This window comes from Antechinus flavipes, chromosome 2 (assembly GCF_016432865.1).
Source record: "Antechinus flavipes isolate AdamAnt ecotype Samford, QLD, Australia chromosome 2, AdamAnt_v2, whole genome shotgun sequence".
Lineage (NCBI taxonomy): Eukaryota > Metazoa > Chordata > Mammalia > Dasyuromorphia > Dasyuridae > Antechinus > Antechinus flavipes.
The window spans coordinates 509,465,256-509,485,891 of NC_067399.1; the positions used below are offsets into that span (position 1 = coordinate 509,465,256).

The 20,636-nt window shown below is 41.5% G+C and overlaps 1 protein-coding gene across 5 annotated transcripts in view; it reads right to left on the reverse strand.

Annotated features, from left to right (window-relative positions):
* Positions 1 to 9,679: 9,679 nt before the first annotated feature.
* Positions 9,680 to 20,636, reverse strand: part of GPSM1 (G protein signaling modulator 1) — a 129,321-nt gene continuing 118,364 nt past the window's right edge. For all 5 annotated transcript variants that reach the window (XM_051980332.1, XM_051980337.1, XM_051980333.1 and 2 more), the window contains 2 exons: positions 20,426 to 20,634; positions 9,680 to 12,880 (listed from right to left, as the gene is read on the reverse strand). In XM_051980332.1, the coding sequence (XP_051836292.1) occupies positions 12,671 to 12,880; positions 20,426 to 20,634 (419 nt within the window). In that variant the 3' untranslated portion in view covers positions 9,680 to 12,670. The remainder of the gene's footprint in view (positions 12,881 to 20,425; positions 20,635 to 20,636) is intronic.

Sequence of the window (20,636 nt, forward strand, 5' to 3'; positions counted from 1 at the left end):
CCACTGATCAACTTCTCTATTTCTTAGCCAATACCAAATGATTTTGAAGACCACTGCTTTAGAATAACCAGTAGATCTGGTACATCTAGGCCACCTTCATTTGCTTTTCTTTTCATTAATTCCCTTGAAATTCTTGACCTTTTGTTCTTCCAGATGAATTTTGTTGTTTTTTCTAGGTCAGTAAAATAGTTTCTTGGGAGTTTAATTGGTATAGCACTAGATAGATTAGTTTAAGTAGTATTGTCATCTTTATTACATTTGTTTGACCTATCCAAGAGCACTTGATATTTTTCTAATTATTTAGCTCTGACCCTCCCTTGACAGATAGATTCCCAAATATTTTATCCTATCAACAGTTAGTTTAATTTCTCTTTGTATCTCTTGCTGTTGGGTTTTGTTAGTGATGTATAAAAATGCTGATGATTTATGTGGATTTATTTTGTATTCTGCAACTTTGCTAAAGTTATGGATTACTTCTAATAGTTTTTTAGTTGATTCTCTAGGTTTCTCTTAAGTATACCATCATATCATCTGCAAAGAGAGATAATTTGATTTCCTCATTACCTACTCTAATTCCTTTAATCTTTCTTCTCTTATTGCCAAAGCTAACATTTCGAATACAATATTGAAAAGTAATGGTGATAGTGGGCAACCTTGTTTCACTCCTAATCTCATTGGAAATGCTTCCAGTTAATTGAAACTATTACCACTCACATGAAGGAGTGTTCCAAATCACTATTGATCAGAGAAATGCAAATTAAGACAACTCTGAGATACCACTACACACCTGTCAGATTGGCTAAGATGACAGGAAAAAATAATGATGAATGTTGGAGGGGATGCGGGAAAACGGGGACACTGAGGCATTGTTGGTGGAGTTGTGAATGAATCCAACCATTCTGGAGAGCAATCTGGAATTACGCCCAAAAAGTTATCAAAATGTGCATACCCTTTGATCCAGCAGTGTTTCTATTGGGCTTATACCCCAAAGAGATACTAAAAAAGGGAAAGGGACCTGTATGTGCCAAAATGTTTGTAGCAGCCCTGTTTGTAGTGGCTAGAAACTGGAAAATGAATGGATGCCCATCAATTGGAGAATGGCTGGGTAAATTGTGGTATATGAATGTTATGAAACATTATTGTTCTGTGAGGAATGACCAGCAGGATGAATACAGAGAGGCTTGGAGAGACCTACATGGACTGATGCTAAGTGAGATGAGCAGAACCAGGAGATCATTATACACTTCGACAACGATATTGTATGAGGACGTATTCTGATGGAAGTGGATTTCTATGACAAAGAGACCTAACTGAGTTTCAATGGATAAATGATGGACAGAAACAGCTACACCCAGAGAAGGAACACTGGGAAACGAATGTGAACTATTTGCATTTTTGATTTTCTTCCCGAGTTAGTTTTACCTTCTGAATCCAATTCTCCCTGTGCAACAGGAGAACTGTTTGGTTCTGCAAATATGTATTGTATCTAGGATATACTGCAACATATTTAACATATATAGGACTGCTTGCCATCTTGGGGGGGGGGTGAAGGGAGGGAGGGGAAAAAACGAAACATAAGCGAGTGCAAGGGATAATGTTGTAAAAAATTACCCTGGCATGGATTCTGTCAATACAAAGTTATTATTAAATAAAATAAAATTTAAAAAAAAAAAGGAAATGCTTCCAGTTTATCCCCATTACATATGATACTTGCTGATGGTTTTAAATAGATGCTATTGACTGTTTTAAGGAAAAGTCCATTTATTCCTATACTCTCTAGTGTTTTTAATAGGAATGGATATTGAACTTTATCAAATGCCTTTTCTGTATCTATTGAGATAATCAAATGGTTTTTGTTAATTTGGTTATTGATATGGTCAATTATGCTAATAATTTTCCTAATTTTGAAGCAGCCCTGCATTCCTGGTATAAATCCTACTTGATTGTCCACCAACAATATGTTGAAACTGTGATAGGGAAAGTCACAACGTGGAAGGGATAACTATATTCTTATCCTGTGCCTCATTCCAGCATGAGACAAATAGTGGAAAGAACACAGGGCTAGAGGAGCCTGGGGACTCATCCTCGGAGTGACCTTAGGTTCAGCAGCCCTGCCCTGAACTGGATTTTAGAATGTCAGAGTTAAGAAAAACATTTTAGGGGTCATCTAGTTTAAACATCTCACTTTGCAAGTGGGGAAACAACCCCTGAGAAGGAAAAGGGACCCACCCAAGCTCAAATACAGAGTTAATTGCTGCCTTTCATTCCTGGAATGCACTTTTTTACCCTATAGAATGTCTGATTTCATTCAAAAAAAGGCCACCTTTTACCAGAGGCCTTTCCTGATCCCCATTGCTGCTTGATGCCATCCTTCTTCATAGGGCCTTTGGTGTATAATTCTTCACTGATAAGTAATTTGCTACAGACTATTTATACCCATCACCCATTTTTTCATTGACCTTTAGATTAGATGGAGTTAATTATCCAGGTTTTAATGAAACATACCCAATGCCAATCCTACCAGGGCTTTGCCACAGGACTTACCTTGGTGGCTTCATAGGAGGCCAGTTTGTATCTTCACTGTGTGGTTTGTCTACAGTCTGATGAAATTTAAAAGCAACATATTTTACAAACACCAATTGTTGTCAATAATTGATAATGACATCATATACTTATATAGTATTTCATAGTTTACAAAGTACCTCCTCATCCATTGCCTTTAATCTGATATCCTGAAAGGTAGGCAGAATGAGGTTATCTCTGAGCCCTGAACAGGCTCAGAAAATTAAGTGACTTGTCCAATTACACAAGCAAGCAAGCGTTTATTAAGCACCTATTGTATATCAGACACTGGGCTGAGTTCTGGGGATACAAACACATTGAATGCAATTATTATTGCTGTGGACTTTACCTTATAACTGGGGATTCACACAATGGAACACAGATTGCTGAAATGGAATGGCTTCTCTGTGACCTACACATCTGGGTTGTTCTCTACCACCTCTTGCTCTTCTGCATTTGTGCAGCTAAGAGACGCCAGACTAGCTCAGGGACCCATTCTATATATATATGGCAGTTGAGAAGTACATTTACTGTCCTTAAAAATTCAACATAATAATCTTAGCAGGAAAAGAAATTATTCAGAAGGATAATAGGCAAGACTCAGTTCTATCCATTAAATGTTTAAGAATTTATAATGTGCAAGGCACTGCATTAGGTGCTGGGGTTACAAAGACAAAACATTGAGGTTGGCATTTGAATTGGCATCAATATTTGTTCCCTTTTTTGGTTCTTTTAATTTTTTGAAGTTATGATTTTATATTCAAAAAAATGGTTTGGGCTTTGCCATATTTTAAAACATCAGGGTAAGGAAGAGGGTGGAAATAAAATAAACACACAAAGTTCCTGCTGATTTTATGACTTTTATTTTCCTATTTTCAAAGGAAAAAATGTTCAAGCAGTAATAAAAAAAAACCAAAGATAAATTCTGTCTGTCTATATTCATTTTGCTCATCAATGACCAGAAGAACCTTATTAGCCAAAGAAAGATTATCCTAGTTTCTGGGCCATCCCATCTGATCAGAAAAGGGAGGCACTAAAATAAGAAATGAAAATTCTTAGTTGCCTCAGAAACATCACCAGCAGATACTTTTACCTCTTTGAATCAACAAAGGGAACGTTAGTAGCTTGCTACTCTTAGCAGCCAAGTGTGGCAGTAGAAAGAGTGCTAGGCAGGGAGTCAGGAAAACCCATCTTTCAAATTTGGCCCCTAATACTTACTAGCCATGTGACCCTGGGCAAGTCACTTATCTGTTTGCCTCAACTTCCTCTTCTGTAAAATGAATTGGAGAAGAAAATGGCAAACCACTCAGTGTCTTTGCCAAGAAAACTCCAAATGGGATCCCAAAGAATCAGACATGATTGAAAAACAACAAAACTCTTGGAAGTAGAGTTCCGGGCTCCATACCTGCTTCTATTTGCATTGGGGGTATTTTTGTGAAAGAGAAATGACATGCTTAGGAAAAAGGGACATATTCATAGAGGGGAGGGAGTATATCTTAGGAAATAAGAAGTTTCACTAATTTCTACCATCAGGGTAACATTTCCTCCTCTTCCTCCTCCACTAAGTTGACCACCCCAGGCATCATGCATTTCCCTTTTCAGAAGCCAATGTGACCACTAGGACACATCACTTTCACTTCCCCTTTTTTGTTTTTGGATTGGGGCTTTTTGACTGAATGTGAAGTGACAAGGGGTCCTCAAACTTTTTAAATAGGGGGCCAGTTCACTGTCCCTCAGACTGTTGGAGGGCCGGACTAGAGTAAAAACAAAAACTTTGTTTTGTGGGCCTTTAAATAAAGAAACTTCATAGCCCTGGGGGAGGGGGATAATCGTCCTCAACTGCAGCATCTGGCACACAGGCCATAGTTTGAGGACCCCTGCTTTAGTGCATATTTCAAGGTAAGAGGTTCCTACTAAGTCAATATGTGACTTGGTGATACCTCACAAAACTATGACATAGAAAAATTCACCTCTTATGATTCTGTTCCCAGAGTCAGCCAATAGAGCCTGGGGACTTCCTTGGGCCTAGGTCAAATTCAGACCAGTGCCAGTCATTGCAAAGTTGTCTCAAGTAGCAGAGAACCTCTTTTAGATTCCTGTGGACATTAAGCAGGCAAAGGATAAAGTATGACAGAAACCAAAACCTCATATATTTGTTTTTTAATAATTCGGTATCTCACAGAAGAGTCAAACATTGAAAATGCAATAAAAAGGCTAGGAAACACCTCTCGTGTTCATTCCCAAGCCATCTTCATCTCCTTCTCTTTTCAGTGAAAAGATAGTCCTTCTCAAACTGCCTGCCCTTTGGCCTAAAAGAAGCATTCTCTTTTAGGCACATTTCTCTAGGAAAATGATAGTAACAGATCCCCAAAGTATCTGTGGAGCAGAGTGAAAGTTCTTAGAAAAATTGGAAAAGTTTTTGAACTCATGCAAAGTGAAGTGAGCAGAACCAGGAAAACTATAGAGTAACACACACTCTCTCTCTATATATATATATAGTATATAGTATATATAGTATATATTCTATAGTGATCGACTATGAATAACAGCTATTTTTAGCAATACCACAATCCAAGACAATTCCAAAGAACTCATGATTCAAAACATTTCTGAAGTTCTCATGATGAAAAATACTATCCACTGAAATATAATTTTCTTACTACCTTTATTTTTTTTGCTTTTTCAGAGAACATGCTAATGTGGAAATTGTTTTGCAGGATTTCACATGTATGACTCATATCATTATTGATTGCCTTCTCAAAGGGTAGGGTAGGGTCTGGAGGGAGAGAGAAATTGGAACTCAAAATTTTTTTAAAAGTAAGAATGTTTAAAATAAGTTAATAATTAATTTGAAATATACTTTGAAAAAGCAAACTAGAATTTAAAAAATGGCTGAAAGAAAAAAATGGAGTGGCTAGAAAAATCTGAAGATGCTTTAGTTGGGGGTTAGAGGGAGAAGTTGGATGCACAGTATAATTACATTGATAGCAAGTGGTCATACTTCATTCTGATTCTTTTTCAAGCTGCTCCTCCCTGGACATGCACACTCAGTATATAAAATCTCAACCATCCACCAGCCTATTTGGTACAAGAAACCCTCAATGATATGGAGAGAGGTGAGATGTAAAGCTAAACTACTATCCACCTCAAAGAGGGAAAGGAGTAACCATTTATATGGGCCAGACCCTGTTCTAATTACTTTTTTAGAATTCTCTCTTTAGAAATCATCTTCACAACAACCTTGTGAAACAGGTGCTGATATTATCCCCGTTTTCACAGTAGAGGATACTGAGGCAAATAGAGGGTAGGTCCTGGGCAAAAAGAAATTAAGTGACTTGTTCAGTCACACAACTCATACATGTCGAAGGTTGGATTTGAGTTCAGGTTTTCCTAACTCTAAGCCCGACGCTGTATCCACTGAGCCTTTTAACCTTCTAAGAGGTAAAAGAATTATTCTTGAATTTTGCTCCTGTCTTCAGAGAAGGGAAGCAATTTTAAATCTGTCTTTAGATTGCATGAAATTATCACCACTGTCAGTGGCTGTTCATTGTATCTTCATTATCCCTTTTATAGGATTGCATGATACAGTGGTTTCCATTGAAGATACGTGCTTCATAATCCTCCCTATTATCGTCTCCTTCTTACACGTCGGCTTAGTTGATGTGCAACTTTCCAGGCCCAGAGTTGTTGTTGCCAGGTTCCTGGAATACCCTAAATTGGTAGATTTGGAGCCCTGATCCACAGTTCTTTGTCCAAAAAGTAGAGTAACGGAGCTAGCTCCTTCCGACACTTCATCCTTCCTCCCCTGTCAAAGCACAGGTTTCCTCCTCCACTCTTGAACCTTCCTCAAAGCTGAGGCCAGGAGGAGCAGCCCAGCCCAGCCTTCAGCTGTTGTATAGGGGAAGACAGGGCCACACAGGGCAGGAGGGAAGAGATGGCTGAATTGTGAGATCTCATGAATATTAATCAGAGCCCCCCGACTCCCCAGTGGGAGCCGTTCCGGGATTGGAGGAAGGGACCCTGGAGGGCAGTCGTGGGTCCTGTTTGCCCCCTCTGCCCTGCTCTGGGAACTGAGAAGAAGGATAAGCTACTATTGCTGAAGTGTTCTCTCCCATTTGGCCTGGGGCCTGGAGAGCGGGGAAACTTTTTTTTTAAGCCCTGCCTCTTCCTAAACATTTCTCTAAATTAGTCTTTTCCCCACTTTTTCATTATTTCCTTCAAAGTCCAGCTAAATGTAGTAAGTACTCACGGAGGCTGGTACTCAAACCTGGGATAAGTCCTTCTCCATTTCCTTGCATCCTTTGGATGAGATCTGGCGATTTCTCCTCTGGTGGAGTGAGAAGATGTGACCAAGTTTTCTGATAAAAACAAGTTTAGTTTCTCCCAGACTTAAAACAGCCCGGAGGGGCACAGTGGATAGAGTGGTTCGTACTGAGAGCGTTTTCCAGCTGGTTCAAGCTTTTGAGAAGCCGTTACTGGTGGGCAGCTAATGGGATAGTGAGCAGAACTGGAGGCAGGAGGCCTGCAGTGCAAACTTGGCCTCTGATTAGCTGTGTGACCCGGGCGAGGCACTTCACCCTGTTTGCTTCAGGGGGAGAAGGAAACGGCCAACTGCTCCGACATCTCTGCCAACAAAGTCCCACAGGCTGGGGAATATCTAAGGTTAAATCTGAATTTATGAAGACGACTCATCCTGATTGCAAGCCCAGTGTTGTGACCCCTGGGCCACCAAGCTCTCCACATTGGTATATTCTTGCTAAACCCATTGCTGCCGACACCCCTGACCTGGGGACGCTTGTTGGGGAGGCCTTGGTGGAAAATCAGCAAAATTCAACAAAGCTCTATCGGTCATTTTGTGGTTCAACACCCCAGCTCCTTGCTGGCATTGTTCTCACCAAACTTGATAAACTAAAGACAAGGTGGTTGTTGCCATTTCTAATACACTCATCACAGTCAAACTCGTTGTCTCTGTTGGGACTGGCCAGACCTGCGTCCCACCATGCCCTCCTGAAGACCTGAGGGGGTGCAGCGCTCCATACCAAACCCTTCCCCTCTGTAACAACAATGTTCTTTGGAGGAGGAGATCGGCTTGGTTTGAATAGATTGCAAATAGAGAATTAAGAGTTCCAAAACCTTGTCCCTGGCAGCCTCCCAGATTTATAATCTGTCTGCAAAGAGGGCCCAGTCAGGTTCCAATCACTGTCTCTCCTCCCTCAAAGCAGTCCTGTGGTCCTTTCCCATCCAACTCGGGGGTCTCCTTCACTCTGCCTGTGCCGTCCTGGCTCATTCCAGTTCTGACCAGTGGCTGACACCAGAGCTCTGTATTTGTCGACACTGTGAGCACGGTCCAAGGGACCTTTGTGCCTAAACAGCAGCTTCCGATCCAAGCTCGATTTGGGCCTTCCACCAGAGCAGCCCTAGCTCTTAATTTGGCCCTGATCATTGGGACTTGCACAGCTTTCATTTCCTGCGTATGTGCTGTGGGACAAGATAGAATCCATCTCCTTCAGGGTATGACGTATTCTTAATTGCTAATTCTGACAAATGTTGCTCCCCCATCACTTTAAAACACACAGCTAGGCCAGGGTGACCTCTTATAAGTGAAGCAGTAGAGTTAAGTCCCTGCTTCCTTCAGAGCTAAATTTCCCCAAAAGAGAAAACTGAACTGCAGGGTGCATTGGATTTGTCAGCCTTTTAACACAACGTCCCCGTCCTTCCCTAGAACTGCGTGTTCTTCCCAGAAGTCCTTTTAGAAAAGCATCTTTCCCCCTTCCCAGCAGATCCTGTTAAGGGAAGCTGATGGATTCCTTATCCCTACCCTCTCCAGAGTACAACTCTCATTAAGATTTGTCTTATAGACATGACTAATGTGGAAATATGGTAAATATGATTGCACATGTATAACCTTTATCAGATTGCTTGCTGTCTTGGGGACAGGAGAAGGTAGGGAGAAAAAAAAGGAAATCAAAAATTTATCTTTCCGTGTAATTGGAAAAAATAAAATAATAACTGGGGGGAAAAAAGATGTCTTGTAGCTTGGTGTTGCAGATGTATTATTAATGAAATAAGGTAAAGACTGTCTCTCCAAGAGACACATGATTATAATAAATTTCATAAATAATGCAGCTAAAAAAAAAGAATACATCGGTATAGTTTTCTTTACCGTTCAGAGTTTTAATTTTTACACCTATTCCTCAATTTTGGGGAGCTTATTTCTCAAGGAATCTTTTGGAAATTAGTATCACCCCCATTTTACAGATAAGGAAATTGAGAAGTGAAGTGATTTTCCCAATAAAGTAAAGTCAACTGTGGAGTCAGGTCCTGAAGTCACATATCTCCTGATTTCCAATATGCTTTTCTTATCTGTTAATATACCTATAGGATGAATTGATAAAGTTAAGGCAGACTCTTGGCTAATAAAGGGTTGGATAAAAAGAGTTCAGAGGAAGATTGTTTCATAAATTGGTTGGGTTTTCGTGGCAATTATTAGGGAGGTACTAAAAATTCATACTATCTTGAATATTGGTAGGAAACAGTGGATGTGAGTCTTCCTGCAATCAAATTATCACATTTATTGTCTTTCCTAGAAGCTATCAGAACCTTGCAAAATAACTTCTTTCTTTTTATAAGTTCTGGTTCTCAGGTTATCATTTCTTACGGGCCAGGGTAAAACTAAAATTTTACTTCAACAAATAAATGATTTACTAAGTAAATTTTCATATTAAACAAAATTACAGAAGAACTATTGAATCCATTTGAATGTTTCAAGCAGCTATCTTATACAATTAATACACAAATATATCACATCTATTCACTAAAACAGATCCTTAAGAAGCTCTACTAAGATACTCTGGTTTCTTTGAAAATGAACAAACTTCATTTGTGTACAATTGAAAAAAAAAATATCCCACAACTCAGACCAATTCAAACTGACCTTGTCCCTTGACATAGAGGGGGTTCTAGTGAGAGAGATTGGACCAGGCCCATCTGATGGAGATCAAGCACATTCTAGAACTGGTTGTACTCCATGAATTCTGAGGTGCTCTCAAGCCAGATGCCTGATAGATAGGAATAGTTATATTGGTTCAGAAGGGAACTGAGTCTTGACAGATGCAGGTTAAACCACAAAAATCTTTTATTATGCACAAAATCCCCAAGGCTTTAATTACATACTTACACATATATTAATTCATTTGGCAGATCTTAATATTTATTTTTAGAGAAAACAAAACAAAATGTACCTCCAGGATTGGGAATGGCCCACTTACAACACAACCAACGCAGATGTAAAAAATAAATAAGCTTGAACATTCAAGTATGTGGTCATTACTAATGTTTTACTTGGTTTATTATTATTATTATTATTATTCTCTCCCCCCCCCCTTTTTTTTTTCTGAAAGCCAGCCTTTCCGGTTTCAGTTTTTTTTTCTGCTAAAGTAGATCTACATCCTACTTTGGCCTGGAATCTTACTTTTTTTGCTCTTGGTCCCTTGAAGCATCCTTTTCATTCATGGTTTGATTGCCAATAAGTCAGGCCCATTCTTAGGTATTACCTAAACCTGCTCTCTTGGGATAACAGAGGAATGGATTGTCAATCAGTGGATTTGAGTTCAAATTTGTTACAAATTTGCTGTAAGACTTTGAGACATTTTCTTTTAATTCTGCTATTTTGATGCCTGTCCCACCAACTTCCCAGGGCTTTTGTGAGAATAACACAATGGCTGTGAAATGGTTTACTGTCTTTATGACTATATCCCTTTAGTGGCTAAGATAGAACCTTGAGAGGAAGCCAGAAAAGCAAAGCCAGGAATTGGACTGTTGGCTTTGTGAGGGAAAGAACTGTGGCTCTTCTGCTGTCTCATTTTCTTATCTACCTGGAATCTACCGAATTCACTATCTTCAATTAATAGGACATAGCCTATGAGGTTGAAACCTGGGGAGTGGGGGGTTAGAGTGGATGTGGGATGTAGAGAAGAGAAACAGAGCAAGGGAAATCTTGGCCCTGGGCTCCAGGAACCGTCATTCCACCATGGCCCTAAGCCGGATTTCTTATTCTCAGTGGGGAGACCCTATTTCTGGGCCACTGCCCTTCTAAGAACCATATGTGTTAGTCACTGGGAAGATCTCTGCAAGTCAGCTGAGAAAAGGTCCTTCCAGCTTTTCCTAACTTTCCAGGGCAGCTAGAGCCAGTCAGCTGCTTTTGAAAAATCCTGGGTGTCAGTGGCCCAAGGTAAATGCTCCCACTGGGAGTCAAACAATGGTTGGGACTGTTTGTATATAAAAAAAAAGTTTTGGAGCATAAACAAAGACCTTGGCCAATAACCAATTACAGCTGTCCTTATCTTTGAGGGGTGGGTGCTAAGCTGCCGGCAAAATCCCAAACTATCCAATTGGAGAGCATGTGGGAAGTTGGTTCAGGGTCAAATGTTGACTCGGGATGAAAGTTAGAATGCCCTTTAAAAATTATGAGTGGAGACACAGAGGGCAAGTGCATTTTGGTTCATTTCCTTGACCTTGCTGATATGGAAAGAGGGGAGTGCCAGGGTCACTGTGGGAGAACTAAGATAGCCCAGCCTGAATTCACTTTTCCAAAGGATCTGGGAGCTCAGGACAGGGGGGTAAAGATTCAATCGGTTTCAGACCTGCCAGCAGCCTTTTATGCCCAACTTCATGGTTAGCCTTCTGTTCCCCAGCTAGACCTTCCACAAGTTTGGGCAACAGACAAATATCCTCGAAAGTCAGAGAAGCCCACGGACACCAGAGCAACGAGAAAACAAAGGCCCGGCTGGTTAGCCTCCCTACACTTCCACAACAGTGCTCGCAGTTATCCCGGTCCACGTTGAAACGGGGTGGATGGTGCTGCATCCAAAAATCGCTGCAGCCAGAAGCCCCTTCCTCCCGTAACGCCTTCGTATTCCGCTCTTGCCTCCAGAGCTGAGGAGCTAAGCAAGCCCTTGGGGGTGCAGCCCCACACTCCTGGGGAAGAAGGCTCAGAGCTGGTGGGGGAGGAAGCAGCCCTAACCAGCCGGAGTCGCCGGGGAGGGAGACTTTTGAAGGCGCCCTAATGCCCCTACATGTGTGTAGGGGGGGGGTTATGACTCCACGGCTGCGCCGGCAGCACTGCTGGGCTCGGGGCCTCCCGAGGAGCGTCTCTCCTCTGTCCCACTGCTCCTGCCCACCACCCTCTTGTAGGGGACCCTCTTTTTGCTGTTTTTGGCTCCTGGGGACTTTAAATAGTTGTTGGGGAAACTGCCGACCGGAGAGGGGGAGGAGGAAGGAGTCCGGATTTGGGCCGGCGGGTCCTTTGGCTGTTGGTTCGGAGCCGGCACGGGGGCCTGAAGGTTGCACTGTGGCTTAGCCAGTAACCCTCAGCGGGCACACACCCAGCACACGCACAGTCAGCAGGACGGAGGGCCGTCCGCCACGCCTTAGCTCTGCCGCTCCCCGGGAGGAGGGAGTCCCTGGGGACGCTCCGCTGCTGGAGGCCAGGGCCCACTCCTGGGGAGGGACAGAGAGGAGCCCGCGGTCCGAGGGACGCAGAGGGCTCAGAGGAGACTGATCCTATTGCACTTTGTTTGGTCTCAGTGGGACGACTGGAGGTTGGGCCGAGGGCGTTAGCTGGGCACAGAGTTAGGGCCAGCGTGGCTGCTTTGTCAGGGCAGCTTCTGTCTGCCTCTTAATGCTCATGCACCGGGTCAGGGAAAGCAGCAGGGACGGGGCCGTCGGCACAAGAGGGACCCAGGCTTCCACCAGACTGAGTCTGGGATCTCTAGGCTTGACAGGGTGATGAAGAGGACCCACCATCCTGGGTAAGAGTCTAGCCCCCCAGACATCTCCCCTCGACCTCAGGAAATGCCCGCTGAGGCTGCGGGGAGAAGGGCTGGCTGTTCACATCCATTTGGGCTTCCAGTGCCTATCATGACCTTGTCAAGCTCAGCCATGCGCCCGCTGGGGCGTCTGGGCCTCCCCCGGGACGTGAGGATCTGCACATGGTGGGGGCTTCCCCTAGCGCCCGGACCCAGGAGGAGGGAGGTCAGTTCTCCTTTCCCTCAGATCCCAGGGGAGGCTCAGGGCTGCACCTGTCCCGGGGCTGTCCAGCGGGAGGCCCTTAGCTGGCGCTGGGCCGGCACTGCTGCGCGGCGTCGGGCCGCAGGCTGGCCGCCTCCTCCTCCTGGCCAGAGGCAAGATCCACTCGCTGCTCATCCATGCGCTTGGCCTGGACCCTCTGGATGAGGCTGAAGAAATCCTCGTCGGGCATGGTCGGGCCCCGGGGCACCGTCTCGGGCGGGGCGCAGCGCTGGTCATCTATTCTGGAGGACTGTACCAAGCAAGAAAACAGAGGCGGGTTAAAGGCCTCCCCAGCAGGCATCACACCGGCCAAACTCAGGCTGTGCTGTACTCCTTTCTGGTGTCTCGGGCTCCTCTCCCCGAGGGCCACGCAGACGACTTCTCCCCAGTCATGACCTCCCCTAACAGAACGTCCTCCGAGGCTGACCATCAGAGAGCCTGACTCACGCTTCTGGGCTCAACTCGTTCTATTTCTCTCTTTGGCTCTTGTCATCAAACAGACCAAAACAGGAACCCGCTTCAGGTTCAGGTCTTTGCTGAGCCCCAGTCTCCCTAACAAAATCCACCCTTCCCATTTCCCATTCCCCTTAGGAACTGTGCTCTCTGCCAGGCGCCTGTCAATCAATCTGAAAAGAGTAACCACTACTAGCGTATGTCCGGCGCAGGAAGATTTACAAAGCTTTCTTCAGAACCGTGAGGCATTCTAATTACTGTAATCTGTTCTAATGAGTTTGCCAGTTATGCAGCACGGTTCTCTGCCCCATCTTCTGGTGACCTAACTGCAAAAGTCCAGATGTGACTAGCTCAGGGTGAGAAGGGTACACTCACGGACCATTGTGGATGGAAAACATAGAAACTGCTTTTAGAGTCTAAAAGATATAAGGGCTGGTCCTGAGCAAGATTGTGAAGGAGACCGAGTTCATCTTTGGTACCTTCCACCTCTTGCTTTGGATCTTGTCCTATACTGAGACCCTTGCCCTCCCCAACCCCTCCACAGCACCTACATGCCTATATCCCTTTTTGCCAGATTCTATTTTCCCATCCCCATCACAGTTTCTCCTTAGGTTATTAATGGCTCATAACATTTGAAGGTATCATTATTCCCTGGGGAATTTACCAGGTGTGATTAAATCAAAGATTTCATAAGAAGATTCCCAAATGGTGGAACTTTAGGAACTCAGAGGTGACTGGGTGAGTCATGGCCTGCGTCTTTGGGTTTCCTTTAAATTCCAGCTTCTTAAATTGTGGGTCATGACCCCATGTGGGGGTCTTGCAACTAAATGTGGGGGATCATACAATTATGATTTACTCTCAGTAAATGTTTGATTATATATCTATTTTACATATCTATACATCCAGCCACATAAAAATTTCTCAGGTAAAAGGGATTGCGAGTGGAAAAAGTTTTAGAAGCCCTGCTTTAAATCACAGGTGCCAGTGAGGTTTGTTATTATTCTAAATGGATGAGTCATTTTATACAATTAGGAATTCCTTTCAATGATAGGCTGATACCCTTCCGTACCTGGTTATTCTCCAAAATATCCCCCATACAGACATCACTGGGGTCCAGTCAATATAAACTATGTCACCAGAGCTAAAATTTCCTGCAAGACACACTACCCATAACAGGGCTGTTTCCATCTTGAGCATATAATGTCTTAACTGGAGAGCCGCTAGACAGTGAGAGAAATAAACATCCAGAGAAGAATGGAGCCAGCGTTTCAGGAAGAGAACTCCTCATTTATCTAACCCCATTCATCCGGTTGGAGAGAGCTGCATCAGGGGCAGGATTGATGGTGTTTCCTCCCAGAGCCCAGACCTGGCAGTTGGAGAAGGAGGGCTTTGCATGGCTCCTGGGCTTAGCCGGGCTCTCCCTAAGCATAATTTATAGACAGCTCCTGCCCTGGGGCCTTCTGGAGCTGGCTCAGTGTAAATTATCCATGATGGAAAAGGGCAGTGTTTACTCACTTTACTGACGTACAAACTACAGTGAGACAGCCAAGTACGAGGGTGATCACCCCAAAGTTACATTGCACATTTAGAGGGCCAGGATTCTAGTCCTGACTAGATTAATTTATTGCCACTGTTTTAATGAAAATAAAGCATTATGGGTGGAGTGGGGTCAAACTCAAATAGAAATGCAGGCCCCTAAACCCTATACACGATCTTGGGTCATATCTTGACTAGGTATGATAAGGGAAATTTAAATAGGCAGTGTTTACACATGTAGATTTCATGGTTCAGTGCATCTGAGGTGGGGTCTGTTTGTTTCTAGAATTTTTATTTTTTTGCCATTTTTTCCTCCCTTCATTTTTTTTTCCTGAAATGAGTTTGGGACACAGGGGCTCCTCTGTTGGGTTGCTGAAACTGGTATTTTGTTGTTTATTTTCTGTTGAAATGAACAAATTCTATGCTTGGTGAGCCATAGACCCACTTTCACCACAGCCAGCAGAATGTCATATTTTTTTCCAGAAATCCAAATGCAGTAGAACTTTCCCTTTCTTTTCTCCCCTTTCTCTTCTGTCTAGATTTAAACCTACAGTTCCTATCTTTTTAGCTTCTCTTTTCTGGTTTCTGTTGTTCTCCTTGCCTGAGACATCCTTCTTCTTCCTCTCCGACTATCTAAACCCTAAATGAAATGTGAAGGCAAACAATGAATTTGCTTTTGCCTCTATGAAGTCTGCCTTGCTGTTCCAGCTCCCAATGATCCTGTCCCTGGAGTCCCTAGGGAACGCTGGCAAATGAACTGTCTTTATTGCTCTCTAATTGTTCCAAGTAAGTTAACTTTATCTTTCCTAGGGAGACTGTAAATTTCATGAGGGGCAGGAATTTTAATATACCTGGAACCAGTATATTTATCCTAATTGACTATTTTGCCCTGTGGCCTTTTCAAAGAACAGGGTGGGACAAAGATGTTTATCTATGGGTTTGCTGCCTTATAGACTCTCCTTTCTTCTTGAGCCATCTTTTTATCTTCCTTGTGTGTCTTATTTCCCCAAAGAGACCAGGGGGAAGGATTAGGAATCCACTTTCTTTGTTTTCCCCAAAATGTAACTTTTTGTGGAACCAAGAACACAATAGGTTCTAGTAAATGCTTATTGAATAGGTAATTAGTCAAGTCCCTTGCTTTCTCTAGATCTCAGTTTCCATCTTCATAAAATGATGTGGCTGGATTAGCATCAGGATTTTAACCTGGGATTAAAAGTTTGAAGTTGTTTTAAAAATATATTTTGATAACCATATTTCAGTTTAATTGGTTTCCTTTGCAATACTATCTATTTTATTTTCTGCATTTAAAACCATTCTGAGAAAGGGTTCATAGACTTCACTGGACTGCCAAAGGGATCCATGTACCAAAAAAGGATAAGAATCCTTGAACTAGATGGTTTCTAAGGTCCTTTGCAATTCTAAGTTTTTATTTTCCTGTGACCCAGAGTGGATTAATCCACAAAGACTATGAAGACTCCCCCTTCCCCGCTGCCCCAAACACACTGTTAGATAAAAATATTCCTTTCTCAAAGCCTCATAAACGTATACTATCTTTTGTGGGAAAAGAACAATCCTGGGAAGTTAAAAGTGTATGACTATTGCTCCCATAACACATTCCATGGTTGTACCATATTTAAAATGAGAAAGTGGGATTGAATGACCTCTACAAAATCATTTTCTGCCTTGATGACCTATAGAATTGGCAAGCCACACTACCCATAACAAAGCTGTTTCCATCTTGAGCATGTAATATCATAACTGGAGATGGTCCTTAGAACCATCAGGATAGAAAGGGATTTAAAGCTCCTCCAGTTCCACTTTCTCATTTTAAATATGGTAGAACTGATGCTAAGAGAAGTGCAAAGATTTACTTAAAGTGATATAACTAGTAGCACAGATGCTGCCTAAATGCTTATTGATTGATTTGCCTCCTATCATTTTATCCTGCCTATCCTGTTCTCTGCTTGCTCAGGATCCTCTCTCCAATGTACTCTGGCAGGTAAGAATGGATCTCTTTATCCAAGACCTATGGTGTGAGAGAGAGAGGAGGGAGAAGTGGGCCAAAGGGTTCTTTCAGCTAGCCTTCAGGTCTTCTTTATATTACTGCATGGTATAGGGAAAAGATGGTCAGAACTGAAGTTAGAAGGACCCAAATCCCATGAAGCTGATGGTGTAATGGTTTGAGTATTAGGACTGAAGTCAAGACAACCTGAGTTCAATTCTAGCTTCAGAAACTTACTAATTGTTTAACTATTTAACTGTTCTCTGTCTGAATTTCCTCAGCTATAAAATGGGGAGACTAACGGGTACCTAACTCTCAGGATTATGGTGAGGCTCAAATGAGATAAAGTAATTAGCACAGTGCCAGGCCCTTTCTAAATGCTTATTCCTGTCCTAACTTTTTTGCTTTCAAATGTTTTCAGTCTTGACAAAGACACTTTAACCTGTCTACGTTTCAGTTTCCTTATCTTTCAGATGAGTAAGTATTGGAATAGATGAAGGAGTTCATAAGCTGGGATCCATGAACTTATTTTTTTAACTGGTTTTAAAACTGCATTTCAGTATAACTGGTGTCCTTTGTAGTTCTATGCATTTAAAAATATTATTCTGGAGGGCAGAGCCGGGATATCAGAGAAAAGATAGGGATGTACCTAAGTGATCCCAAATTTCCTTCCAAATTACTTTAAAATAATTCCTCAAAATTAATTCCAGAGTGGCAGAACCCACAAAAAATGAGGTGAAATAATTTTCCAGTCCAAGATAACCTACAAGGTTGGTGGGAAAGGTCTGTTGTATGGGGGGTGGGGGTGCAGGGAGAGAAGAAGGCAATGCCCTGACAAGCCAGGAACAGTCAACAGTTGAGGATAACTGAATCAGAATCAGTGACTTCTAAAGCTCTCAGACCACAGATAGTAAGGGGATTAGATGACTAGTCAGAAGAAGATTATGGGGATTCTTTTGCTGGCACAGAGTGCAGGACTTTGTTGCATTGCCTTTAAGTGGGCCATAGTCCCAGGGTGAGAAGGAACACTAGTACACTAGAGTTTTTGGTCATAAGGAAGCAGTGACCCTACTCGCAATTCCAGGGGGAAAGAGTGCATGTGTCTCTTATAGAGCAGAGCACAGGCCAGTAAACACATCTGTCCTTAAATCATACCATCATGGAAAAACTGAAAATTTATACCCAGAACTAGTTCTGAAAACAGTTACAACGCACCCCCCAACACACACACAAAAAAAACAAAAAACCTAAGACAGTACTCCTTCCACCCCAAGAACAGAGCCCAATTTTAACAGAAAAATGAGCAAAAAAAAAAAAAAAGAAAGAAAGAAAGAAAGAAAGAAAGAAAGAAAGAAAGAAAGAAAGAAAGAAAGAAGAAGAAGAAGAAGAAGAAGAATCAGACCATAGAAAGTTAGAGTGACAAGGGAAGAGTGAAACACAAATTCAGAAGAAGACAATAAAGCAAAACTACTATATTAAAAGCCTCAAAGAAATATCTGAATTGATCTCAGGTCCAAAAAGAATTCCTTCAAGAGCTTAAAAAGGATTTTAAAACTCAAATAAGAGAGATAAGGAAGAATTGGGAAAAGAAATAAGAGTGATACATGAAAATGAATAATAAATGATAATGAAAAAGTCAAAAAACTTAGTAAAGGAAACACAAGAAATAAGAAGAAAATAACATTTTAAAAAATAGAACAGAGCAAATGGTAAGAGACACAAAAAGTCCAAGGAAAAGAACTCCTTAAAAAGTAAAATAGACCACATGGGAAAAAATATACAAGAAAAGTAGAATTGGTCAAGTGAAAAAGGAGGTACAGAAGTTCACTGAAGAAAATAATTTCTTAAAAATTAGAATTGGACAAGTGGAAGTTTATGACATGAGACATTATGGAACAATTAAACAAAATCACAAGAATAAAAAAAATAGAACAACTGACTTGCAAAAGAGATCAAGGAGAGATAATAGAAAGCCATAATCAAAGAAAGAGACTAGCCATTTGTCTTTCGAGAAATTATCAAGGAAAACTGCCCAGGTATTCTAGAACCAAAGAGTAAAGGAGAAATGGAAAGAATTTACTGATTCTTTCCTGAAAGACATCCCAAAATGAAAACTCCCAGGAATATTATAGCTAAACTCCAAAGCTTCCAAATCAAGGAGAAAATACTGCAAGCAACTTGAAAGAAACAATTCAAATGCCGTGAAGCCAGAGTTGGTTAACACAAGATTTAGCAGCTTTTACATGAAAAGACAAGAGAGCTTAGAATATGACATCCCAAGGGGCAAAGAAGTTAGAATTACACTCAAGAATCACTGACCCAGTGAAATGGAATAAATCTCCTAGAGAAAACATGGGCGTTCAATAAACTAGAGGACTATGAAAAAATCAGATGAATAGGAAAAAAATAGAAAAAGAAGCATAAAAAAAGTAAACAGGAAAGAGAAATCACAAGAGATACAATAAGGCTAAACGGTTACATTCGTGCATTAAAAGATAATACTTGTAACTCCTAAGAACTTTATTATTATTAGAGCAATTAAAAGGAGTATACATAATAAAATTAAGGGGTAAGGAAGAGGAAATTCAGTGAGAGAAAAGGGACAGGAGAGGTAGAATGGACTGAATTATTTCACATAAAAGAGACAAGAAAGAGCTTCTAGAATACAAGAGAAGATGGAGGAAGTAGGGGGAGGAGGGGCACTTTTTGAATCTTACTCTCATCAGAATTGGCTCAACAAGGGAATAACATACATATTCATGTGGGCATAGAAATCTGTCTTGGAAAAGAGATAAGAAAAGAAGGAAGGATGATAGAAGGGAAGACATAAGGGAGGTGGTCAGAAGCAAAACACTTTTGAGGAGGGAGGGAGGAAAGGGGAGAGAGTGAGTAAATAGGAATAATGGAGTGGGAGATAAGATGGAAGGAAATATACAACAATAATAATTGTGAATAAATTTTTACAGCAAGTTTCTCTGATAAATCATTTCTCAAATATATAGAGAACTGAGTCAAATTTATAAGAATACAAGTCATTCTTTAATTGATAAATGGTCAAAGGATATGAACAGGAAGTTTTCAGATGAAATATCAAAGCTACCTATAGTTAAATGAAAAAATCGCCAAATGATTAGAAAAATGCAAAGTGTCTTTTGATTGGAGTTGTGGTATAGAATTGTGATGGCATATTATTGTGCATAAAAAAATGGAATGCAGGTTGCCTTTAGAAAAATCTGGGAAAACTTATGGGAACTGATGCAAAGTGAAATGAGCAGAACCAAAAGAACATTGTATACATAACAGCAATACTGTACGATAACCAACTATGGAAGACTTAACTATTCTCAGCAATAAAATAATCCTAGACAACGCTGAAGGACTTAAGATGAAAAACATTATTCACCTCTAGAGAAAAGCCTGAGTGCATGTAAGTGTATATCTTGAAGCATACTTTAAAAAAACTTAATTTTTCCTGTTTTTTTAAAGCTAATATGGAAATGTTTTGCATAACTACATATGTATAAACAATACAAAATTACTTGTCTTCCCAAGGAAAGGAGCAGAGAAGAAAGGAAGAGAGAGAACTTACAACTAAAAAATAAAACCCTAATGTTAAAAATATTTTTTACATGTAATTGAAAAAAATTAATTAAAAAAAATAATTAAATACAAACATTATTTCCAGAAGGGACAAGTATGTCTTATTGAACAGCCAAAGGGATTTATTAACAGAAAAATTTAAGAGTCCTTGGCCTACAAAAATCCTTTTTGGTTCTAAATCTATTTATTATATTATGCTCTTACCTGGCATTTGATAAGCATGTTGAAGAATTCATCTCCGGGCTCCTGAGCGTCCCCCTCCCCACGAAGGTGGCCCAAATTGTTATGGGTGATGCGAAGACCCGGCAGGCTGCCCACACTGGCCCGCTGGTCATCCAGCCGGCGACTCTGGGAGCTGGCAATTAGGTCAAAGAACTCCTCGGTCTGAGGGGAGGCCATCAGAGACGAGTGAGCT